This window comes from Quercus lobata, chromosome 5 (genome assembly GCF_001633185.2).
Source record: "Quercus lobata isolate SW786 chromosome 5, ValleyOak3.0 Primary Assembly, whole genome shotgun sequence".
In the NCBI taxonomy this organism is placed as follows: domain Eukaryota; kingdom Viridiplantae; phylum Streptophyta; class Magnoliopsida; order Fagales; family Fagaceae; genus Quercus; species Quercus lobata.
Genome location: NC_044908.1, coordinates 85,187,357 through 85,211,828, shown reverse-complemented (window position 1 = coordinate 85,211,828; position 24,472 = coordinate 85,187,357). Strand labels below are relative to the sequence as shown.

At 35.4% G+C, this 24,472-nt stretch overlaps 1 protein-coding gene across 1 annotated transcript; it reads right to left on the bottom strand.

Annotated features, from left to right (window-relative positions):
- Positions 1-2,784: 2,784 nt before the first annotated feature.
- Positions 2,785-24,229, bottom strand: LOC115991566 (receptor-like protein 13). The gene is made up of 8 exons (XM_031115364.1): positions 23,649-24,229; positions 22,948-23,103; positions 9,752-9,826; positions 9,282-9,437; positions 6,997-7,068; positions 6,502-6,573; positions 5,983-6,054; positions 2,785-5,047 (listed from the first exon to the last, which is right to left on the bottom strand). Exons 1-8 carry the CDS (start codon positions 24,097-24,099, stop codon positions 2,886-2,888), a joined length of 3,216 nt encoding a protein of 1,071 aa, XP_030971224.1. The 5' UTR covers positions 24,100-24,229; the 3' UTR covers positions 2,785-2,885.
- Between the last annotated feature and the right edge of the window lie 243 nt (positions 24,230-24,472).

The following is a 24,472-nucleotide window of genomic DNA, read 5'->3' as shown; positions in this document are numbered from 1 at the left end:
ATTTACTTACCAACTTTAGTATTTCATTCTATTCATTTTTTTTTTTTTGAACAGCTATTTCATTCTATTCATGACAGGCTGCTTTTCGTCTCTTTAATATATATTTACTTACCAACTTCACTGTTTAATGTCTATTCATGACAAGCTGCTTTTCATCTCTGCATATTTTACTAAATAAATAAATAAATAACAATAATAAGAAATCTGTGCATATTTTACTTTAAATATAACTTTCTATTTAAAAACTTTGTTGTAATTTATAATGCTTTTGTAGTATTAGACTGTTATTGTTTATACCTAGGAGTGCGGTGACTGTATTAGTGTCCTGTTAGAGATAGACATGGCAAAACGGGTCAGACCCATTTGATCCGACCCGTTTGACCTGCAACCCATTTGATCCGTTTAAAAATGACCCGTTTTGACCCACGACTCCATTGTCCCGACCCGAACCCGAACCCGACCCGCCCGTTTTGCCACGTCTACCAACGTTGAGTAGATTGAGATTGAGGTGTAATTTTTATAAAATATTTACTTATTCTTTTTTACTTAATATGTTATATACTCCATTATAGTTTGTCATTTTTCACTTGTCACCTTCATTTTCTCTTCCTACTTTAAATAGATTGAAGATTATACCAAGATTAGTTTCTAGAAAGCTGGAACAAGAGTTGCACCAAATTTGGGTATCAATTCAAGTGTTTAGTGGTAATTGGTAACAATATCACTAGTGAGAATCTAATCACAATTACGGAACTCATAAACAATTGACAGATTACATCTATTTCTAAAAAAAAAAAAAAAAAATTTGTTTGAAAAATACGGGTCAACTCGACCCAACTTAACCCGCGACCCGTTTGATCTGCAACCCGATTGACCCAACCCGACCCGCCCGTTTTGCCATGTCTAATTAGAGACGGTTGGTGTTGTTGAATTATTATTATTATTTTTTTGGTTGAGAAACTGAATAAAAATTTCTTACTTACCTTAAAAATGATTTTTAAAAGTTGATAAATGAACTCACGCTTCATACACAAACGGGAAGGGTGACTAAGGAGGAGCACTACATAATTAGTAAAGGCACATTTCATGTATTTTGCCATGAAGCCAGAATTTCTTGTGATCAAGCAAGAGTTACAAGTTGTTTGAATTAGTTTTCAGCATAGTATATATAAGGGCGTAGACTAAGGGCTCATTTGGATTGAGGGGGAAAGGAGGAGGAGTGGAGGGGAGTAGAATAGTATAGTGCTAGTTGAAAATAGGTTAATTTTGGACCAAATTTACTATGCTTTACTCTACTCTCCCTCTCTCTCCCTCAGTCCAAACAAACCATAAATGATTCCTACACATAACCTGAGAGACAATCCGAAAAGTTTAATTAATTTACCAAGAAGATTAGTTAAAGAGGTTCACAAATGCTAAAATGAGCTATCAACCTGTGGACGTAACAACATGTGTATTGACTATTGATCAAAGACAAATAAACTGCTTGAATTTTAGGTATCCAGTGCCAATGTTTTAGACTATTTAGCAAAAAGTTAAAAATGTTGTTCTCAAACTGGCCTTTAATTAGCTTAAAAGTACTTAAAAGAACTATGATAGTAATATCTAGTGTGATCATCCACATCAATAGTGCACTAGAACAAGGGCCGGCCCTAGGCTTAGGCCAATTAGGTCATTGCCTAGGGCCCCCTTACTAGAGAAGGCCCCAAATTTGGGGGCAAATTTTATTTTATTTTTACTTTTTATATATAAATATTTTTGGAAGATATTAAAATATTTTAGTTTACATTTTTTTTTTCACTATTAAGAAGGCTCAAAGAATGAAGGTATGCTAGAGATAGAGATAAGACAAATTTAAATAAATAGGTCTTACAAATAGACGTGTTACTAATCACAAGTAATTCAAATAGGAAAATGTTAAAAATACTATAAAATTTACTACATAACTTTTATTTATTTAATTATTTTTATACAAGATAAAAATTCTACTCTAACTTAATCTAAATATATATCTATGCGAAATTCTCTTCTAGAGACTTAAAACTCGGCCATTGCCCCCCACACCCCACAAGAACTTATACTTGTGAAGTGATCACTGCACCAAGAGTATGTGGTGGTCTTCATAACTTTTATAATTTTAAATGAAAATGAATATGATAGGTGGATTTCAACAAACTATTGAATGCATTTTTGAATGAATATTTGTAATTGGTGATATATCTTTGTAATTCTTATGTTGTAAATTTTATAATATTTCTAGTATTTTTGTAAGCCTCATGTCATTGATCACATTCATTACAACACCAGTTTGTAATAAAATTCGTTATAACTTTAGCATTTTCTAAAATAAAAAAAAAAAATCATATTAAAAAGTAAAAAGAATGGATTTTTAAAAAATTATTATATAAAATACTACTTAAATATTATTTAAGTGATAACATAAAGGTTCCATTTGAAGATTTCGCCTTAGGCCACGAAACACTTGGACCGGCCCTGACTAGAACGTACCGTAATATTTACGTAGAAATGGCACCGTTCCACAGCCAGTGAGTAGTGACCATTGGTCAAAGTTCAAAAAACAAAATGATATTGTGACACTTAATGTACACGACATCGTTTCACATACACCTGTTAAAGTTCACGATGCATGTGACAACATTTTATAATTGTATTAATGAAGCATAGTTAAACAATGCCTTTTCACTTATAGCTGTTAGACCGTAACAAAATTGTAATAGAATCTGTTCAGGCAATTATGAGTTCTATGGAGAGTAATTTAACAGTGCAATTGATTCTGCTTCTTAAGCTCTCAGTCCATCATTCATCAACATAGATATAAAATTCGTTACAATAAAAGTTCACAAATATTGAGGAAGCAACCTTAGCTAATTATACAAATAGGCTGATAACTTACGTAGAGTAATTGCAATAGAAAAATAACAAGAATACATGCAATCCTCAACCAAATTGTAGCACCACAGTTGCCAATGAGTGTTGATATAAAGAATAGTAATTACTCCCAGGCAAAACATGATGTAAGTTACCGAAAAGCTAGTGAAGAACACCGTTTGATCAACTTTGTACCATTTCTCATCACTTACATCTGAGGAATGCATTGGCGTTGGAGAATCATATCTCTTGGTGCAATTTTTCTCCAATGGCAGTCCACAAAGAAATGGATTTCCATCATAACTGCTTGCATCAAAAGTTCCAAATTGGGCTTTCATATCTGGGGTCCTACCTGATAAGTTATTATAAGCAACACTGAACACCTCCAAAAAGGTAAGCTCAATCAATTTTGGAGGAATTTCTCCACTCAATCTATTGTGAGAAAGATCCAAACTCTCTACTTTAGTCAAGCCTGAGAAAGATTTTGGAATGGAACCTGTTAATTGATTGTGAGATAAGTTTAGTGCATGAATTCCTTGTAGCTGTCCAAGTTCAAGTGGGATTTCACCTGTTAGATTGTTACAAGATAAATCCAAACCTGACATGTAAGTAAGAATGTCATCCTTGTAAGAGCTAAGCCTATATTTGGTAACAAAGTTAATTTCCACATCTAGGTAATAAAAAAGATCGCCAGTACCATCGAAGGAAGTACCAAATCCAGAAGCCCATTGCAAATATCGTGCTTCAAAAGTACCAAAAGATAGTGTGTGTCCAAAACAATGAGGTATTGTCCCGAAAAATAAGTTTCTTGAAAGATCCATTAAAGTTATATTGGTCAGTTGACATAACTGTGTTGAAATATTGCCACTCAAATGATTTCCTCCCAGCAACAAAATTCTTAAGTTGGAAGTTTTACTGATGGCACTGGGAATGCTGCCTGACAATTTATTATCACTGATATCCAATGTCCGAAGCTCCGACATATTGAGAAATGCTTCTGGTATTGATCCTGAAAAGCTGTTCTCTTCCAAATGTAAATGTTTTAACCGAGTGCTTGACCACAAAGGTAAAGATCCGTGAAGGAGGTTATGAGAAAGGTCCAAAAACTCAGATGTAATTGTTTCACATGGAATTTGACCTTCAAAATTATTATTTTGCATGAGAATACCACCAAAAGATGTTAAATTGCATATCCAAGTAGGAATCCTACCCGACATTTTGTTGTTGCTAACATCCAAGATAGCAATATTCACGAAATTGGGTAATTCATTTGGCATAGCTCCGGAGAACTGATTATGATTTATTTTTAAAATAGATAGCCAAGTTAAGTTAGATAAAGGTACCCAATCTAAATGGCCGTCAAAATAATTATTGGATAACACCAAGATCAACAACCTGGAGCAACCGACAAATAAGTCCTTTGGTACTTCTCCGGAGAAGTTGTTAAGGGACACGTCGAGTGTGTCCAAGAGACTCATATTACCAAATGAGGATGGGAGATAACCTGTGAAAGAATTATTGAATAACTGTAGGTACTGTATATTTGGTAGGATCTCCCCAATATTTCGTTGAAGCTTTCCATTGAGCTGATTGTTTGACACATCTATCGCATAAGTAGAGTTAAGACACTGCGACAAATGAAAATGACCCGTGAAAGAGTTATGGTTAAGAAAGGCAGATTTTAGCCTAGTATTGTTTCTAAACAACCAATCAGGAAACGGTCCTTTCAACCCATTGTGTGAAAGATCAAGTTTTCTCAAGCTATGCTGGTGAAAGAGAAATGTCGGAAGTTGATGGGATAGCTTATTCAGAGAACAGTTAGATATCACTAAAGACTCCAAGTTAAATAAGGGTACCCAATCTGAATTTTCAATTTCTATCTCGACCTTCTCGTTATCACATCTAAATTGAAATGACTCAAGCTTGGAATGATTAGCAAATAAGCTGAATGATAAACCCTCAAAAAGGTTATAACTGAGATCAACATACTTAAGGGATGTAAGGTCAACTATCAAAGATGAAATGTTTCCTCGGAACTGATTCCCATTGAGATCTAACTGTTGAAGAGATGTCAAATTGTATAGGCAAGATGGAAGGGTCCCTTCAAAAGAATTCCCGCGAAGATCTAACTCTTCAAGTTTTTTGAGTCCACATAAACCTGTAGAAAATGACTAAACGTTTGAAAATCTTCAATTTTATTATATCTTATTCATAAGAATACATAGGATCTAAAGTTGAGTTTTTTTTTTTTTTTTCCCCTTTTTTTCTTCAATTTCATGAAAAACTATTGACATCAAATTTTGATTAAATACATGGTAAGGAGCCATCAAAATAATTTCGGCTCAAACTAAGATAAAGATTTGAGAGAAAATAATACTCCTATGGAAGGAGGAACAATTCCAGTGAAGTGATTGTTACTAAAAGCTCCAACCTACCCAAAGCTGCCTAATTTCTATAGAAAAAGAAAATCATTTGTGGTGTGGAAAAATCACTGCTCAAATTATGTATGTGAGAATTACATCTAATATTACTCTTTGTTATATGTATTACACAATTTTATAACTTAATTAGATTAATATTTTAAAAATCTCACTAAAATGTACAATCTTAACACATACACCAAATATATGCCAGTAGAATTTTATTTTCCTTGTGATCATTAAAGGCATGTTCTATGCATGATTTTATTATTATTTTATATTTCAATATCAATAATTGATGAAATAATTTTTTGATTACTCTGTAATTATAATAGGGGAGGGAGGATTGGAACCCCAAATGCTATAGACATATCAGGAGGTACCAATTGATTGAGCTACAAGGCTCTGGCATAAAAAAATTTTAATTATTGATTATCATAATATATATTTCTAAATTATGAACTATATATATATATATATATAAAATAATGTATTCAAAGTGTGGATTTATCCAAAAAAAAAGACTCATAAAATACAAAATTATTAAGTAGTGCAATTTGAACATGACCATTATATAGACATGCACCCAAAGCTAATTCAACCATAGAGTTTAGGGGAGAGAGAGAGAGAGGAGAAGAAGAAGAAGCAAAGAGAATAAAGAAAAATCCCTTACATTTTGGCAAGGAACCATTGAAATTATTGCCTCCTAAATTAAGGACCTCCAAGCTTCTTAGATTAGCAAGATCTGCAGTAATATGAATATAACATATTTAGAAGAAACAGAGCATTATATATTGCAACGTTAAATAATATATATAATTATATATTGAAAAGCAAGGAGGGAAGGGAGGTTTGGAACCCTAGATGTCAGACATATTAGAAGCTACCAATCAATTGAGCTACAAGGCTCTGGTATAATATTTTTTTAATTATTGATTATCTTAATATATGTTTCTAAACTATGAACTGTATATATATTAAATAATGTATTCAAAGTGAAGATTTGTTCAAAAAAAAAAAAAATGAAGAAAACTCATCAAATACAAAATTATTAAGTAGAGTAATTTGAACATGACCATTATATAGACATGCACCCAAAGCTAATTCAACCATAGAATTTAGGGGAGAGAGAGAGAGAGAGAAGAAGAAGAAGAAGAAGAAGAAGCAAAGAGAATAAAGAAAAATCCCTTACATTTTGGCAAGGAACCATTGAAATTATTGCCTCCTAAATTAAGGACCTCCAAGCTTCTTAGATTAGCAAGATCTGCAGTAATATGAATATAACATATTTAGAAGAAACAGAGCATTATATATTGCAACGTTAAATAATATATATAATTATATATTGAAAAGCAAGGAGGGGAGGGAGGTTTGGAACCCTAGATGTCAGACATATTAGGAGCTACCAATGAATTGAGCTACAAGGCTTTGGTATAATTTTTTTTAATTATTGATTATCATAATATATATTTCTAAATTATGAACTATATATATATAATAATGTATTCAAAGTGTGGATTTATCCCCAAAAAAAAAAACTCATAAAATACAAAATTATTAAGTAGTGCAATTTGAACGTGACCATTATATAGACATGCACCCAAAGCTAATTCAACCATAGAGTTTAGGGGAGAGAGAGAGAGAGGAGAAGAAGAAGAAGCAAAGAGAATAAAGAAAAATCCCTTACATTTTGGCAAGGAACCATTGAAATTATTATCTCCTAAATTAAGGACCTCCAAGCTTCTTAGATTAGCAAGATCTGCAGCAATATGAATATAACATATTTAGAAGAAACATAGCATTATATATTGCAACGTTAAATAATATATATAATTATATATTGAAAAGCAAGGAGGGGAGGGAGGTTTGGAACCCTAGATGTCAGACATATTAGGAGCTACCAATGAATTGAGCTACAAGGCTCTGGTATAATTTTTTTTAATTATTGATTATCTTAATATGTATTTCTAAAATATGAACTGTATATATATTAAATAATGTATTCAAAGTGAGGATTTGTTAAAAAAAAAAAACTCATCAAATACAAAATTATTAAATAGAGTAATTTGAACATGACCATTATATAGACATGCACCCAAAGCTAATTCAACCATAGAATTTAGGGGACAAAGAGAGAGAGAAGAAGAAGAAGAAGAAGAAGTAAAGATAATAAAGAAAAATCCATTACATTTTGGCAAGGAACCATTGAAATTATTGCCTCCTAAATTGAGGACCTCCAAGCTTCTTAGACTAGCAAAATTTGCAGCAATATGAATATAACATACTTAGAAGAAACAGAGCATCACGTATTGCAACGTTAAATAATATATATAATTATATATTGAAAAGCAAGGCAGTAGTCAACTTCTTCCCAAATCCTTATGTGTTTATTTTTGGAAGACCAAACAACTTTGAGTAACATTTTAGTAGTCCCACTCTCACATCAACCACTCTTTTCTTATATATATATATATATATTTCCAAATTTATTCTTTTATTTTCTTTGCACTTACAAGCTAGATTAGATCTTAATAAACATTATCTAGACAAGATTTTATTTGTTTATTAATTCTTTATTTTGAGTGTAGGAACCAAAAGAACCTTGCATTACCTTGGTCATTAAGTAGTGTAATTTGAACATGACCATTATATAGACATGTACCCAAAGCTAATTCAACCATAATTTAGGAGAGAGAGAGAGGAGAAGATGAAGAAGTAAAGAGAATAATAATAAGATATTTAGTAGCCCACAATTAAATCAACATATATGTTGTGTTCTGTGTTTCGATATATATGAAATAAATATAATAAAGTACTCTTATATTTGTATCTTTATCTTTATTTTTATGATGATTAGTGACTAATTTTGAATTATCTATGTTTTATTAGTAACTGAGAATTTACATGCTAATGGACTTTATTTAAGGCATAAGGATAGACTCTAACTCAAGTGGGCAGAACCCAACTCAAAGTCAAAGACCTACAAGATGTGGAGAATTTTAACCGATTAAGAAAAGAAGCCAATTGGAGAAAAAAAATGTCAAAGTCCAAAATCAGAATTTTTCTGCATAGGTCTCAGTATTTTGAGTATAAATCTCAATTCAGATATTGGATTGCAATGATTCAAGTTGGATAGGAAATTTAACTCAAAGGGCTACACCTTTGCAACATGGGCCTGAAAATTTGACGAATTTCCCAATCCGAATTTCCTTCTTTTTTGGGGGGGGGGGGGGGGTTTACTCCTTGTGCAACTTCTATTAGTAGTCTGTTCTCTTATATGAAGGCTTTATGGCAGTTTGTGGGTAAGAAGAAAAAAGAAGAGAAGGATAGAGAGGCAGGGGAGGCTGCCTCCGTGGCTTTCTTCCATGCATAGTGACTATTTCTTTCTCTATTTTATTATATTTGTTGAGAGAGAGAGAGAGAGATATTAAACAATGTATTCAAAGTGTGGATTTTTCAAAAAAAAAAAAAAAAAAAAAAAAAAAAAAACCTCAACAAATACAAAATTATTGAGTAGTGTAATTTGAACATGACCATTATATAGACATGCACCCAAAGCTAATTTAACCATAGAATTTAGGAGGGAGAGAGGAGAAGAAGAAGAAGTAAAGAGAATAATGAAAAATCCATTACATTTTGGCAAGGAACCATTGAAATAATTGTCAGCTAAATTGAGGACCTCCAAGCTTCTTAGACTAGCAAGATATGAATATAACAAATTTAGAAGAAACAGAGCATTATTTATTGCACGTTAAATAATATATATATATATATATATATATATCGAAAAGCAGGGCAGCAGTCAACTTCTGCCCAAATAACAAAGTCCTTATGTGTTTATTTTTGGAAGACCAAACAACTTTTGAGTAACGTTTTAGTAGTCCCACTCTCCATCGACCACTCTTTTCATATATATTATTTGTTTATTAATTCTTTATTTTGGGTGTAATAACCAAAAGAACCTTGCATTACCTTGGTCATAAAGGGGGCCCTCCATTTGATTATAATCCAATTTCAAGGATGTAAGCGCTGACAGTGCACCCAAAGATCTTAAAATCCCTTTGTCGAAATGATTGCCACCGAGGTCTAGGTGCTTCAACTTGCTTAGCTTCGACAAAATTTTGAAATCTGAGAGTACACAACGGAAATAATGACTCCTTATTGTATGCAATTAAATTAATTACACTTTTTTATGGTAATAAGCAGAGCAAAACACCATTTTCACTAAAATTAAAGTAATTACTAAAGTGATGTTTTGCAATTAAATCAAGTATAACACAAAAGAATATTTAAAAAAGAAAATTTGGAAGCAACGTGCTCTACCCAAACTGTCAATTTGGAGATCATATTGATCATAAAGTTGTCAATTTAATTAGATCACTGCTTTATTATAAACTAGTAACTCTAAGTAAATCAAAATATGATCTTCTCTATCTCTCTACCTTGAACTGTTAGGGAGCCATTGAATTCATTGCTGCTTAAATCCAACATCTCCAAGTCTTCGAAAACCGAAAGTTCTACCAAAAAATGAAAAAAAAAAAGTGAAAAGTAGGAATTGTTTATATACTTTGTAGGTATTATGATATATAGGCATACCTTTAGCAGGAAATGATCCTTCCAAAGAATTGTCAGGAAGACTCAAAGTTTTGAGTGATTTAAGTAATCTCAATGATTGTATAATACTCCGATTGAACATGTTAGAACCAAGATCTAACCTCTCTAGCTTCTTCAACCTCAACAAACTTATTGAACCTATAATGAAATGGTAAGAAATAGAGTAATTATATTTTTTATTCACAATAACAACAATATTAAACACCAAATTATTCTTTATAGACTTGCTTCAAATCTACCATATAATGCTCTGATACAATATTAAATTACCAATTCTCCCAACGGTTTAAAATATTGGGATATAGTAAATTTAATCATTTAATTACATATATCTAACAATAACACCAATTCTTTATGAAAACCATTTTTTCTTTAATCTTAGGAAAATATAATTAGAAATAAATAAATAGGAGGCAATATTAACGTACCTTCATTCTCAACCCAACCAACAATGTAATTTGATGATAAATTAAGACTTCTTAACTCCTTGAAAGTCTCAAATGGAGAAACATTTAGGAACCAGGCATTGTGCTTTTCATAATAATCATACTCTATAAAATCCCTAATGTTGTGGAGGGAGAGGTGGGTCACGCGACGAGTGGTGATGTTGCAAGTGACTCTCTCCCACTCACAACACTCACTCTCATGGTCATCAACCCAAGAAGGGAGAAGATGATTTGTAACATTGGGGCTGGACCTCACAAATTTCTTGATTTCTAAAAGACCCATATATCCTTTCTTCTTCAAAGCAACCTTTGTGCCCATGAAGTTGAACTAGAACTGTCAAACCCCACAATGACCATCCCATAGTGAAAAATGTAGTAGTAAACTAGTAGTACTCCTATATTCATTGCTATGACCAGTTTTATACAAAGTGAAGGCGGTAGGTACGTAGGAGAATTCAGTCAAGTCTTTTTTTTTTTTGGGCTGAAAATATAGTTTAATAGTATTACGCCACCATTCGTTGCTTGCTAGACTAGTTTATATAGTAGTTAGGAGAATCGTTGATAATTCAAAGGCATTCAGTTGTACTAGATATGCTTATTGCTTACTTAAGGATAATTCACAGGCATGTTTTGGAGCATTAAATTTTTTTTTTTTTTTTTAATGTCAAGTCAATAGCCTTAGAGTACAATTGAAATATTCTTTTTGTTCTAAAAAAATACATTCAGTGTTCAAATCAACCCTCCTCCAAAAATCAAATAATCAAAAATTAGAAAAAAAAATGTCAATAGCCTTATAGTTTAATTAGCACTTTTTGTTGTTTCTAATAGATGTTGTGAATATTTTCTTCTACAAAAATTAAGATTAAAAAAATAAAGGAGTAAACTAAGCTTATCAAATTATACTTTATAAAGCTTCAGAAAAAGAAAATGAATGTTGTGAATATTTTTTAACAAATAAATGTCAATGATAAAAATTATTCACAGGCACCTCACACATGTATAAAGTACTGGTTATTTCATAAGTAATAGAGACTAATTTTTAAAATTTACATTTACTAAAACTACTCGTCCTAGAACTACTCGTCCCTACATCACTCATAAGTAGAATAATGCACAATCATTTAATAAAATTATTCTCTTAAAATTTGGGCATATTTATAATATGGTGGAAGCCTTTTTTTTTTTTAACGAAGGGCTGAAGACTTTTTGTAACATGGGAACTAAGCTTAAGCCTTGAGCCAGTCCTATGACAGTATAACGCTAGTATGGATGATGATATAATGACTTAAGTAGCTAATATTCTAAATCAACGGTTCAAATGAAAAGTAATTGTATCAAAAGAGGTGAATTTTTTTTTCTTTTTTATACAAAATAGAAATTCTGTTTTAACTTAATTTAAGTATATATGTGTGTGAAGCTCTCTCTTGTAGACTTGAACCCGGTCCTTACCCCTCACACCTCACAAGCACTTATACTTATAGAGTGACCATCGCACCAAAGGTATGTGATGGTTAGAAGAGGATGTGAATTTAAAATTAGCATAATTTTGACCACTAAATCCTAGGCACCTATGATTTGTTATTATTATTATTATAGGATCTATTAATTTTTTTAACACCATTATCTATGAGTAGTTAATTAGAAGGGGGTCAATTTTGTACTAAAGTCTGTTTTAATTTTTTAACAAACAAACAATATATTTCGGTATTAACCAATACCAATGTATTCTTTCGAGATTGTCATTATATTTTAATAAATTACTAAAACAAATATTAATGTATAATTTTTACTCATATCACCAATATATATTTTAGCTTATAAATATACTAACTAATACTCGTACAATGGAAAATTTGAAATGACTTTTAGCATTTAGAAAAAAAAAAAAACAAAGACTTTTAGCAAAATAAAAAGAAATTTTGAAATAATTTATCATTTACGTTTACCGGGGGGGAAAAAAAACTTTGGAGTTAAGAGACAAATACACACAGATAAATAATAAGATAAATAATAATAATAAGGAGAGACCGATGTAAGAGAGTGGAGGTGAATCCTGAAATTTAGGGAGAAAAATTACAGTTTTCTAAGTGTTTTTTTTTCTTCGGTGTCGATCTATTTGTTGGCCGAAACTGATATTAACATAAGTTAAATTACAGTCATTACAGATATATAAGAAATAGAGAGGATATATATTAACATAACTTTATGCTCAATCCAACCACCAATTGCATTTAAAGATAAATCAAGACCTCGTTACTCCTTGAAAGTATCAAATAAGGAAGCGTTTAAAAACCATGGCATGAAATAGAGATAATCAACCCGTTTGATTTCCCAGATATTGTGGAGAGAGAGATGGGTCACGTGACCGGTGGTGGAGTTGCAGGTGACTCTCTCCCACTCACGACCCTCACTCTTGTGGTCATCAACCCATGAAGGGAGAAGATGATCTCTGATGTTCACATTGGTGGTGGACCTCACAAACTCCTCCTTGATTTCTAACAGACCCATCCTCCCTTCTTCAAAGCAACCTCTGTGGCCATGAAGATGAACTAGAACTATCAAACCCCACAATAACCACTTCACCAAGGACCGTCCCATTGTGAATGCGTAGTAAATACTCCTCTAATTTTTTGCTAGACTAATTTATATATTAGTTAGGAGAATCAAGTCAAGTCAATGGCTGTGGAAAAAAGGAGAACGAAGATTCATTAAGGGTTGGCTAGTAAAGGTGGGCGGTGGTATTTTAGTTAGTAATGAACAGTGCAGAGTCCTGGTATGTTACATAAATGACTTATAAATTTGAATTGTTTTAATTATATGATTAGGTGTTTTATAGTTTATTTATATTTGACTTATCTTTTTGTACATTAAATTAACTCTTTTGGCACAAAAATATTAAAAAAAAAAAAAAAAAAAAAAACCTTAGATTAGATAGGATACGTGACGCAAGATTAAACTTTAATTGAAATCCAATTTTTACACTGAATTAATTCACTTGACTCAAAAATTTAAAACCTAGATTAGATGAGGCACTAGGTACAAAATTAAACTTTAATTGAATTCCAACTTGAATTCTAATTGGATTTTATCTCAGCTTTATCTATTAGTGTATATATATATATATATATATAACTAGTGTATAACTCATGCATATGCACGGTACAATTAAAAAAAAAAAAATTACAATTACACACACACACACACATATATATATATATATATATATTCAGATTATACTCTCTCTCTCTCTTTTATTTTTTTTTTTTAATTTCTTTTGAATATACACATGAGTTTACTCTTTCTTTTTTTGCACCTCATTAACTCACTAAAATTAAAAATTAAAAAATCTTAACGAGGACATGTGGCGCAAAATTAAACAACAATTGAAATCCAATTTAAAACCTAATTGAATTTTCTCTTAGCTTTACCTCTATATATATATATATATATATATATATATTTGCAATAAAATAGTGTATGATAAAAAAATATTTGTACATTTCAACTAACGTGAATGTGACAATGCTCATTCATTTTCAAAGAGCATCAAATAACTTTTACTCACGCTGGGGACTTTCATTATTGAGCAACTAGCCAGAACTAGTCTAATGTGCAATGCATTTTGAAACATTTTATAAGAAATTATATGATATCTCACATATAACACTTATTATGTGTCATAATATATATGAAATCAGTTTCAATTATATTACTTGTTATTAAAAAGAAAGAGTAATCAAGAGTATGAACCAATTACTTAATTGAAAAATATTTAATTATTTTCATTCATTTAAATGTATAACTATCTTTTAGGTTCTTGATTGAGGGTAATTTTTCTCCAAAAAAAAAAAAGATTGAGTGTAATTAAATTAGATATTATATCTTTGCTGTAATTTGTTACAATTGCTATCAAAGCAAATCATTGAGCATAGTGTCATTTTCCAAATCAATTGTTTCTTATATACTTTAAAAAATAATAATCATAAGAATCTGTGTGGCCCAATAATTTATGGGTCAGGCCCACTTGCTCATGGGGAGTCCAAAGGCCCAAGCCGAAGAAGGTGATGGCCCAAGCTCAAAAATATAAGGCAAAAATGGCCCGGAGACGCAGCCGAGGACAGTCTAGTCCTCGGCAGACCCAAAGCTCCATTGAGAAGAGGGGTAAAAAAGAGATATAGGAACAAATTTGTAAGGAGATCTAAAATATCTTGGGGGAAGTTATCCTTACTACCCTTCCCAGATAAGACTTTGCACCTGACAGAGCCGTATTCTTCAGTTTTATCAACCATCTCCAACAATTCTGGGATTGGACTGATGGGACAAATGTCAGTCTTGTAAAAGTTGACCCTACACGTGGACGAAGGACAGCGAACGCAGGCTGGTATAAAAGAAGAAGTAAGTGAATCTGGTAGGGGACTCCCATCCCACCTCCAAAAAAGAAAGACTACATGGGTGAGAACACCTCAACAACACCTGAGATCACAGAAAAAACTCATCGTCGGGTAACCGGGGTAAGACCTTAATGGTCCTTGGATCAAGTCCGAGGAGACCCATCCCATAGGATGCAACGCCGTAGGGCTTAAATGTTCAAGCCCAAGTCCTTTTTCTACACGAATTCCTCTAAAACCAAGACCGGGCATCGCCCCGTGACCAACGGCTAGCTTTTCAAGCCCACTCTCTACAAATTATATTGTGAGGGATCTTTCATATGCGAGCCCAATATCATTATTGGGCCGCGAAGGAATTGTGTCCTTACAATTGGCGCCGTCTGTGGGAAAGCTTGCGCGTTGGCAAAGGTGGCGTTGGAGTCAACTCTCTAGCAAGCAGAAATTCTTGGGGTTTCCTCCGTCTCCGGCGACATACAGTTGCTGCTCCGGCATAAACTTCTGCTAGGGGGTACGCCTTGCAGTGCCAAGGGCGTGGGCATCTCTAGGGGCTTCCGGCCTCAAGCCACCTATTTCCGCCCTGGTATAGGGGCTTATTGTCGAAAAATAAACCAAAAAATAAAAATTACAAGTTTTGGACAGAACCAAGGCCTTGCATGTTCCTCGGACTCAAGCCTATGGGGAAACCAAGTACAAAAAATAAAAATTACAAGTTTTGGACAGAACCAAGGCCTTGCATGGTCCTCGGACTCAAGCCTATGGGGAAACCAAGTACAAAAAAATAAAAATTACAAGTTTTGGACAGAACCAAGGCCTTGCATGGTCCTCGGACTCAAGCCTATGGGGAAACCAAGTACAAAAAATAAAAATTACAAGTTTTGGACAGAACCAAGGCCTTGCATGGTCCTCGGACTCAAGCCTATGGGGAAACCAAGTACAAAAAATAAAAATTACAAGTTTTGGACAGAACCAAGGCCTTGCATGGTCCTCGGACTCAAGCCTATGGGGAAACCAAGTACAAAAAAATAAAAATTACAAGTTTTGGACAGAACCAAGGCCTTGCATGGTCCTCGGACTCAAGCCTATGGGGAAACCAAGTACAAAAAATAAAAATTACAAGTTTTGGACAGAACCAAGGCCTTGCATGGTCCTCGGACTAAAGCCTATGGGGAAACCAAGTACAAAAAATAAAAATTACAAGTTTTGGACAGAACCAAGGCCTTGCATGGTCCTCGGACTCAAGCCTATGGGGAAACCAAGTACAAAAAATAAAAATTACAAGTTTTGGACAGAACCAAGGCCTTGCATGGTCCTCGGACTCAAGCCTATGGGGAAACCAAGTACAAAAAATAAAAATTACAAGTTTTGGACAGAACCAAGGCCTTGCATGGTCCTCGGACTCAAGCCTATGGGGAAACCAAGTACAAAAAATAAAAATTACAAGTTTTGGACAGAACCAAGGCCTTGCAGTCCTTCAAGCCTTGGACAGAACCAAGGCCTTGCATGGTCCTCGGACTCAAGCCTATGGGGAAACCAAGTACAAAAAATAAAAATTACAAGTTTTGGACAGAACCAAGGCCTTGCATGGTCCTCGGACTCAAGCCTATGGGGAAACCAAGTACAAAAAATAAAAATTACAAGTTTTGGACAGAACCAAGGCCTTGCATGGTCCTCGGACTCAAGCCTATGGGGAAACCAAGTACAAAAAAATAAAAATTACAAGTTTTGGACAGAACCAAGGCCTTGCATGGGTCCTCGGACTCAAGCCTATGGGGAAACCAAGTACAAAAAATAAAAATTACAAGTTTTGGACAGAACCAAGGCCTTGCATGGTCCTCGGACTCAAGCCTATGGGGAAACCAAGTACAAAAATAAAAATTACAAGTTTTGGACAGAACCAAGGCCTTGCATGGTCCTCGGACTCAAGCCTATGGGGAAACCAAGTACAAAAAATAAAAATTACAAGTTTTGGACAGAACCAAGGCCTTGCATGGTCCTCGGACTAAAGCCTATGGGGAAACCAAGTACAAAAAATAAAAATTACAAGTTTTGGACAGAACCAAGGCCTTGCATGGTCCTCGGACTCAAGCCTATGGGGAAACCCAGTACAAAAAATAAAAATTACAAGTTTTGGACAGAACCAAGGCCTTGCATGGTCCTCGGACTCAAGCCTATGGGGAAACCAAGTACAAAAAATAAAAATTACAAGTTTTGGACAGAACCAAGGCCTTGCATGGTCCTCGGACTCAAGCCTATGGGGAAACCAAGTACAAAAAATAAAAATTACAAGTTTTGGACAGAACCAAGGCCTTGCATGGTCCTCGGACTCAAGCCTATGGGGAAACCAAGTACAAAAAAATAAAAATTACAAGTTTTGGACAGAACCAAGGCCTTGCATGGTCCTCGGACTCAAGCCTATGGGGAAACCAAGTACAAAAAATAAAAATTACAAGTTTTGGACAGAACCAAGGCCTTGCATGGTCCTCGGACTAAAGCCTATGGGGAAACCAAGTACAAAAAATAAAAATTACAAGTTTTGGACAGAACCAAGGCCTTGCATGGTCCTCGGACTCAAGCCTATGGGGAAACCAAGTACAAAAAATAAAAATTACAAGTTTTGGACAGAACCAAGGCCTTGCATGGTCCTCGGACTCAAGCCTATGGGGAAACCAAGTACAAAAAATAAAAATTACAAGTTTTGGACAGACCAAGGCCTTGCATGGTCCTCGGACTCAAGCCTATGGGGAAACCAAGTACAAAAAATAAAAATTACAAGTTTTGGACAAACCAAGGCCTTGCATGGTCCTCGGACTCAAGCCTATGGGGAAACCAAGTACAAAAAATAAAAATCTTACAAGTTTTGGACAGAACCAAGGCCTTGCATGGTCCTCGGACTCAAGCCTATGGGGAAACCAAGTACAAAAAAGAAAAATTACAAGTTTTGGACAGAACCAAGGCCTTGCATGGTCCTCGGACTCAAGCCTATGGGGAAACCAAGTACAAAAATAAAAATTACAAGTTTTGGACAGAACCAAGGCCTTGCATGGTCCTCGGACTCAAGCCTATGGGGAAACCAAGTACAAAAAATAAAAATTACAAGTTTTGGACAGAACCAAGGCCTTGCATGGTCCTCGGACTCAAGCCTATGGGGAAACCAAGTACAAAAAAGAAATCTTACAAGTTTTGGACAGAACCAAGGCCTTGCGTGGTCCTCGGACTCAAGCCTATGGGGAAACCAAGTACAAAAAAAAAATCTTACAAGTTTTGGACAGAACCAAGGCCTTGCATGGTCCTCGGACTCAAGCCCATGGGGAAACCAATTACTTAAAAGAAAAATTGCGTTACATGAACCTTAGAATCTATCCGAGATCTACCCATTAACAGTTGGGTTAATCCCCATACTGAATGGATTCCCCAGTCTACCCTCGGATCCTCAGTACCAAAGGGATTGATGCAACATAGAGCATATATGCTACCAAAAACACGATTGAGGTCCCTCATTGCTCGGCTACCCCTTTGGATGAATTATTTAGGAGTTTATCGTTCTCGGACATTTGTCCAGCACACATCGCACAGCGCTCGGCTATTATCCCGGTTAGTTCCAAGAGTTTAATTTATTAAGGATTGCCATCGTTATACTTAATAGTGTTCATAGGTTTAAACTAGTATGAATCTGTATTAATGCATTTGTCTGCCCCGAGTGTCATCAAAGGCAAGCTTATATCTAACATTCAGGCACAAAGTAGACGTTGCAGGAAAGAAAAGTATTTAGAAAGAAATAAACTTATTTTTTATTAAGACAAAGGAATAGTACAGTATACAGTGAAAAGCTGAAACAAGCTTACATTACAACTAACTACGCAAGTGAAAAGAAAAGATACAATAGAATGAAGAAAAGCCGAAGAAAAAAGGTGCAGATGAGAGATTGGCTACTGTTCCAAGATGGCATCTAAGGAAACTATTCCTCGACGCTTTTACATACCCATAACTCAGGCAGCCAAAGAACCCAACTTGGGGCCTGCACCGGTGAAGAAAAGGTGCAGGGAACCTGACCTCAGGCTAACACCATCTACAGAAAAGGTGCAGGGAGCCGGAAGTTGGGGAGCCCCCGCAAAAATTTGCCTGCTACAAGGCAGACGACGCTGATGGCGGAAATTCCTTCTTCTGACATACCAAAAATCTGGCATGACCAGAACTTGCTTCGGATTTTGACTAAAAGAGGGAGGAATACCATCTTCCTCCTGTCAAAACAGAGGACTGGCTTGAATCTGTGCCATCCTTGTCCATACCATATCACCTTGAGGATTCGGTGCCTCTGAAGCGTGCGGAGACCTTTCATCCCCATCCACGCCTCAAACATCTTGCTTTGAGGCAGTGGCACTAGAAAGAGAGATCGCGGATATGGAAGAAATATGGTTCTGAAGGGAACAGGAGAGTTCATGTGCAAGTGAAGTGATCCCCTATCCTATTTATACCCAGAAGTGAACCGGTGGCATTTAATTCATGCAAGTTTCCAAGGAACGCTACGGACGAAGCAGACTTGGCTTAATTTCCAACTTCATCCTCAGCCGTAGGATTTGAAGATCCTCGAGAAGGCGCACCTCGAACACTGGGACGCCAAAAAGTACCGCGTGACCAAAGAGTACGGAAATGCCTCTTAATTTGTGGGCCTAGTAAATTCGCGGCCCAGGCCCGTTCTGCATGGGGGCCCACGGACTACGGCCCACGCCGAGGAATAACCGTTGCCGAGGACAACCTCCTGCTCGGCAACTTGTGAGATACCTGAGGAAAGGGATAAACTGAACCAAGGTCTTGTATGGTCCTCGGACCCAAGCCTATGGGGAAACCAAGTAAAAAAAAATTAATTACAAGTTTTGGACAAAACCAAGGTCTTGTATGGTCCTCGGACTCAAGCCTATGGGGAAACCAAGTACAAAAAAAAAAAAAAAAAAAAAAAAAAAAAAAAAAAAATTACAAGTTTTGGACAGAACCAAGGTCTTGTATGGTCCTCGGACTCAAGCCTATGGGGAAACCAAGTAAAAAAAAAAGAAAAATTACAAGTTTTGGACAGAACCAGGGCCTTGTATGGTCCTCGGACCCAAGCCAATGGGGGAACCAACTACTTGGATATAAAATAAATAAATAAATAAAAAAAAAAGAGTTCGAGTTTCGTAAGATTGGCTACTTGATAAAAATGCCAAGTTACTTCAGCCACGGCTTAAACACCGTAAAAGGCTAAGGCCAACAAAGGTGTAAGGAAGGTGGTGGAACGCCCCAGTATTCAGTAGCCTAAGAGGGCTGTTCATTTGGCGGGTGATATGTCCTCGGATGGTTATTTCTCACACGGCATCAAGCCTTCGGTTCTCTCCTCGGCTAGTTCGGGGTAAGTATTATTTCTCACGGGTCGGCCTTATTGTGCCAAGCACTTCTATTAAGGTTATGGCGACATCTTTTTATTATCAAGTATTTTGGTCTTAGTCGTCACTGATTTAGATGCTATATTATTGTGCCGAGCAGCGCTTTCAAATTTATAAAAACATAGACATAACGTGCGAAATGAAATAACAACAATTTTTATTAATATGAAAAATTATTACAACGTACAAAAAGGGGCTTAAACAAGCCTATTCAGAAGGTGAGCTGCCGAAGCAACACTAACATCCGCAGTACAGATAAGTAAACGGTCAGGCGCCTTTTAAACTCGTCTTCAAAAGTCTCTCCAATCTCTGCCTCAATGTTGCTCATATTAAGAGAAGAACCTTCTTTGGAAAAAGATGAAGGAGAAGGAAATAGTAAGGAAGAAATCAATGAAGAAGAGGGAAGAGATGAAAAGAAAGAAAAATGAGCAAAAGAGGGAGAAGTGAAAGTATCAGGATGGATCTGGTGCTGGGAAGACTAAGAAAGGGAGACGGAGGGGAGCACCAGTGAACGAAGAGAGGAAGAAGCAGAGACACTTAGTCCCTGCCTCGGTCCTGACTCCTAACACACTGGGGCCATATTAGGTGTGCTCACAAAAGAGCGGTTGGTTATAATGATAGGAGTTCTCGACTCAGTCACGCCGAAAGTTGGACGTGATGAGCTCCTGCTTCGGATTTTGGCTGAAAGGGAGGTGGGGCAAATCTTAAGTCTCCGTCATCCTTGCCCTGACCGAGCCATTTCGAGCTTTATTAGAACATGATGTTTTGAGGAGGGGTATGGTTCCTTCATCACTCGTTATGGTAAACATATTCTGATGTGGGGAATAACAATTGGGTTAAGCGAACGCTAAGGGAGGTTGAGAGTTTCAGATCTCAGAAAGATTGAAGGGTGTCTGCACGAAAGTGATGGCTTCCTACTTGCCATCTTATAGGAAGGGCAAAACGGAAGGTATTAAATTCATTCAGGTTTCCAAAAGAATCTGAAGAGTAAAGATGTGTCCGTTCCACTTCCCCACCTCATCAGATGAGCCGCCGGACGTAAATGAGCCTCGTAAAGAGAAGTCAGTAAAGGCGCGTCTTGGACAGCCAAACGGCAGGAGCGGGTCATGAGCAAATCAAAGGGAATACCTTGTAAACCAGTGTGTTTCCTGGACAGGTGGAAAACCGCCCCCATTAATGCAGAGCTGAATTAAATAGGCCATACTAAAGGCCCGGGTTTGCCAAAACCCTCCCTTCCAACCAAGAAGTCGGATAGCAGGGTTTTGAGGGGCTATTGTGGGGCCCAATAATTTATGGGCCAGGCCCACTTGCTCATGGGGAGTCCAAAGGCCCAAGCCGAAGAAGGTGATGGCCCGAGCTCAAAAATATAAGGCAAAAATGGCCCGGAGACGCAGCCGAGGACAGTCTAGTCCTCGGCAGACCCAAAGCTCCATTGAGAAGAAGGGTAAAAAAGAGATATAGGAACAAATTTGTAAGGAGATCTAAAATATCTTGGGAGAAGTTATCCTTACTACCCTTCCCAGATAAGACTTTGCACCTGACAGAGCCGTATTCTTCAGCTTTATCAACCATCTCCAACAATTCTGGGATTGGACTGATGGGACAAATGTCAGTCTTGTAAAAGTTGACCCTACACGTGGACGAAGGACAGCGAACGCAGGCTGGTATAAAAGAAGAAGTAAGTGAATCTGGTAGGGGACTCCCATCCCACCTCCAAAAAAGAAAGACTACATGGGTGAGAACACCTCAACAACACCTGAGATCACAGAAAAAACTCATCGTCGGGTAACCGGGGTAAGACCTTAATGGTCCTCGGATCAAGTCCGAGGAGACCCATCCCATAGGATGCGACGCCGTAGGGCTTAAATGTTCAAGCCCAAGTCCTTTTTCTACACGAATTCCTCTAAAACCAAGACCGGGCATCGCCCCGTGACCAACGGCTAGCTTTTCAAGCCCACTCTCTACAAATCATATTGTGAGGGATCTTTCATATGCGAGCCCAATATCATTATTGGGCCGCGAAGGAATTGTGTCCTTACAAAATCCATTTTACATAAATAATTATTGGACGGCCTATAAATATCTTAAACATGAAAATAAATAGGTTTACCCTATAATCTCTATATAATTACATAACAAATTTAGAATACTATAGTATGCATAATTATTATATGTCATTAAAAGAATTTAGGAAATATAAATGGTTAAGATTAAAATAATTATAAATATAAATATATTACTTTAGTGAATTCAACCGTAATTAGTTATTTTTATTTATTTAAGCATACCATTTTTTTTTATTGAATGTGTTATTTTAATTTAATAATTATTATTATTTAAAGTTTATTAAAATAATCATATAAATAATTTATATATATATATATATATATATAAATTAGTGTACCATGTAAAATACATGAAAATCAATGCATTTATCTCCATTAAAACATTTCTCTCAAAAAACAATTTCCGTTAAAACATGACAATTAATTAATATATTGAGTCATTGACATAAATGCTAAATTTTAATTTTGTTGATGTGGAAGGATGAACTAGTATTAACTAATAACGCTGGTTAAATCGAAATCAAGGTTTCTCTATATCTCTACCTTGAACTGTTTCGGAGCCATTGAGCCGGTTGTCTCTTAAATCCAAAACTTCCAAGTCTTCAAAAACCGAAAGTTCTACAAAAGAAAAAAGAAAAAAGAAAAAGAAAAAGTACTCTGATTGAATATATTACGTAATTAATAGATAATATATTATGGGGAATGCATACCTTTGGTAGGCAGGGATCCCTCCAATGCATTTTTAGAAAGATTCAGACTTTTAAGTGACGTAAGTAACCTCAATGATTGTATGATACTCCGATTGAAATTGTTAGCATCAAGATCTAAACTCTCCAGCTTGTTCAATCTCAGTAAACTTTCAGAACCTGTATATATGAAAAGATTGTAAGAAATAAAAATAATTATATTTTGTATTCAAAATTAAACAAATTTATTCTTGATAGCAATAGAGAACATAGACCGCCACCACCTTAAAATATAGCAAGTACAGTTGTTATGTCAAAGCACCCCTCATGAATTAATGGAACTAAAAAATGGTTGGATGAATTATAAAAAGAATTAGTAATATATATGTCTATGTGATCCATCAGTTAATTAATAAAAGAGTACATAACAAGATAAAGAGTGCATCCAAATCCAAAAAAAAAAAAAAAAAACATTTGGAGTTAAGAGACGAACACACACATAAATAAGTAGATAACAAGATAAAGAGGCCGTATTAACAGAGGCCAACGAACTGAAGAGGAGAGACCGATGTAAGGGAGTGGAGGTGAGAAAAATTACAGTTTTCTGAGTGTTTTATTTTTTCTTCGGTATCGATCTATTTGTTGACCAAAACTGATATTAACATAGGATAAATTACAGTCATTACAGATAATAAGAAACAGAGAGATGATATATAGTAACATACCTTTATGCTCAATCCAACCACCAATTGCATTATAAGATAAATCAAGACTTCTTAACTCCTTCAAACTCTCAAATAAAGAAACGTTTAGAAACCAGACCATATCTTTGAAATCGGAAGTGTAAAGGAAATAATAATACGGTCCTTCAGTATCGAATTCCCAGATATTCTGGAGAGAGAGATGGGTCACGTGACCGGTGGTGGAGTTGCAGGTGACTCTCTCCCACTCACAACACTCACTCTTGTAGTCATCGACCCATGAAGGGAGAATATAGGCCCGTGCAAGTGAAGGGGGAAGATGATCTCTGATGGTCGCATTGGGGGTGGACCTCGCAAATTCCTCCTTGATTTCTAACAGACCCATCCTCTCTTCTTCAAAGCAACCTCTGTGGCCATGAAGATGAACTAGAACTATCAAACCCCACAATAAGCACTTCACCAAGGACCGTCCCATTGTGAATATGTAGTAATACTCTAATTTTTTGCTAGACTAGTTTATATATTAGTTTGGAGTATCAAGTCAAGTCAATGGCCGTGGAGAAAAGTAGAACGAAGATTCCTTATGGGTTGGCTAGTCAAGGTTGGCGGTGGCATTTTAGTCCCCTCACTTTTTTTTTTTTTTTTTTTTTTTTTGGAGAAGAGTCCCCCTTTCATTTTAGTCCAAGTATTTGGATAGCATTTTTGTCTTTATGCTGAGTTGTACTAGATATGCTTATTGCTGAAGGATTATTCACAGGCATGTTTTGGAGCATTTTAGTCTTTTCTTTTCTTTTTTCAATTGTCAATAGTCTTGAAGTTGAACTGAAACTTCTTGGTATTTTTAAAAA

Bases quoted from the DNA above. Each gene is read 5' to 3' on its own strand.
- LOC115991566 (XM_031115364.1), bottom strand. From the start codon at position 24,099: ATGGGACGGTCCTTGGTGAAGTGCTTATTGTGGGGTTTGATAGTTCTA. The intron at 23,104-23,648 runs GTATGTTACTAT...TCATATATACAG, and splicing joins TGGTTGGATTGAGCATAAAG to GTTCTGAAAGTTTACTGAGA. The intron at 6,574-6,996 runs GTAAGGGATTTT...ATATTACTGCAG, and splicing joins CAATGGTTCCTTGCCAAAAT to ATCTTGCTAATCTAAGAAGC.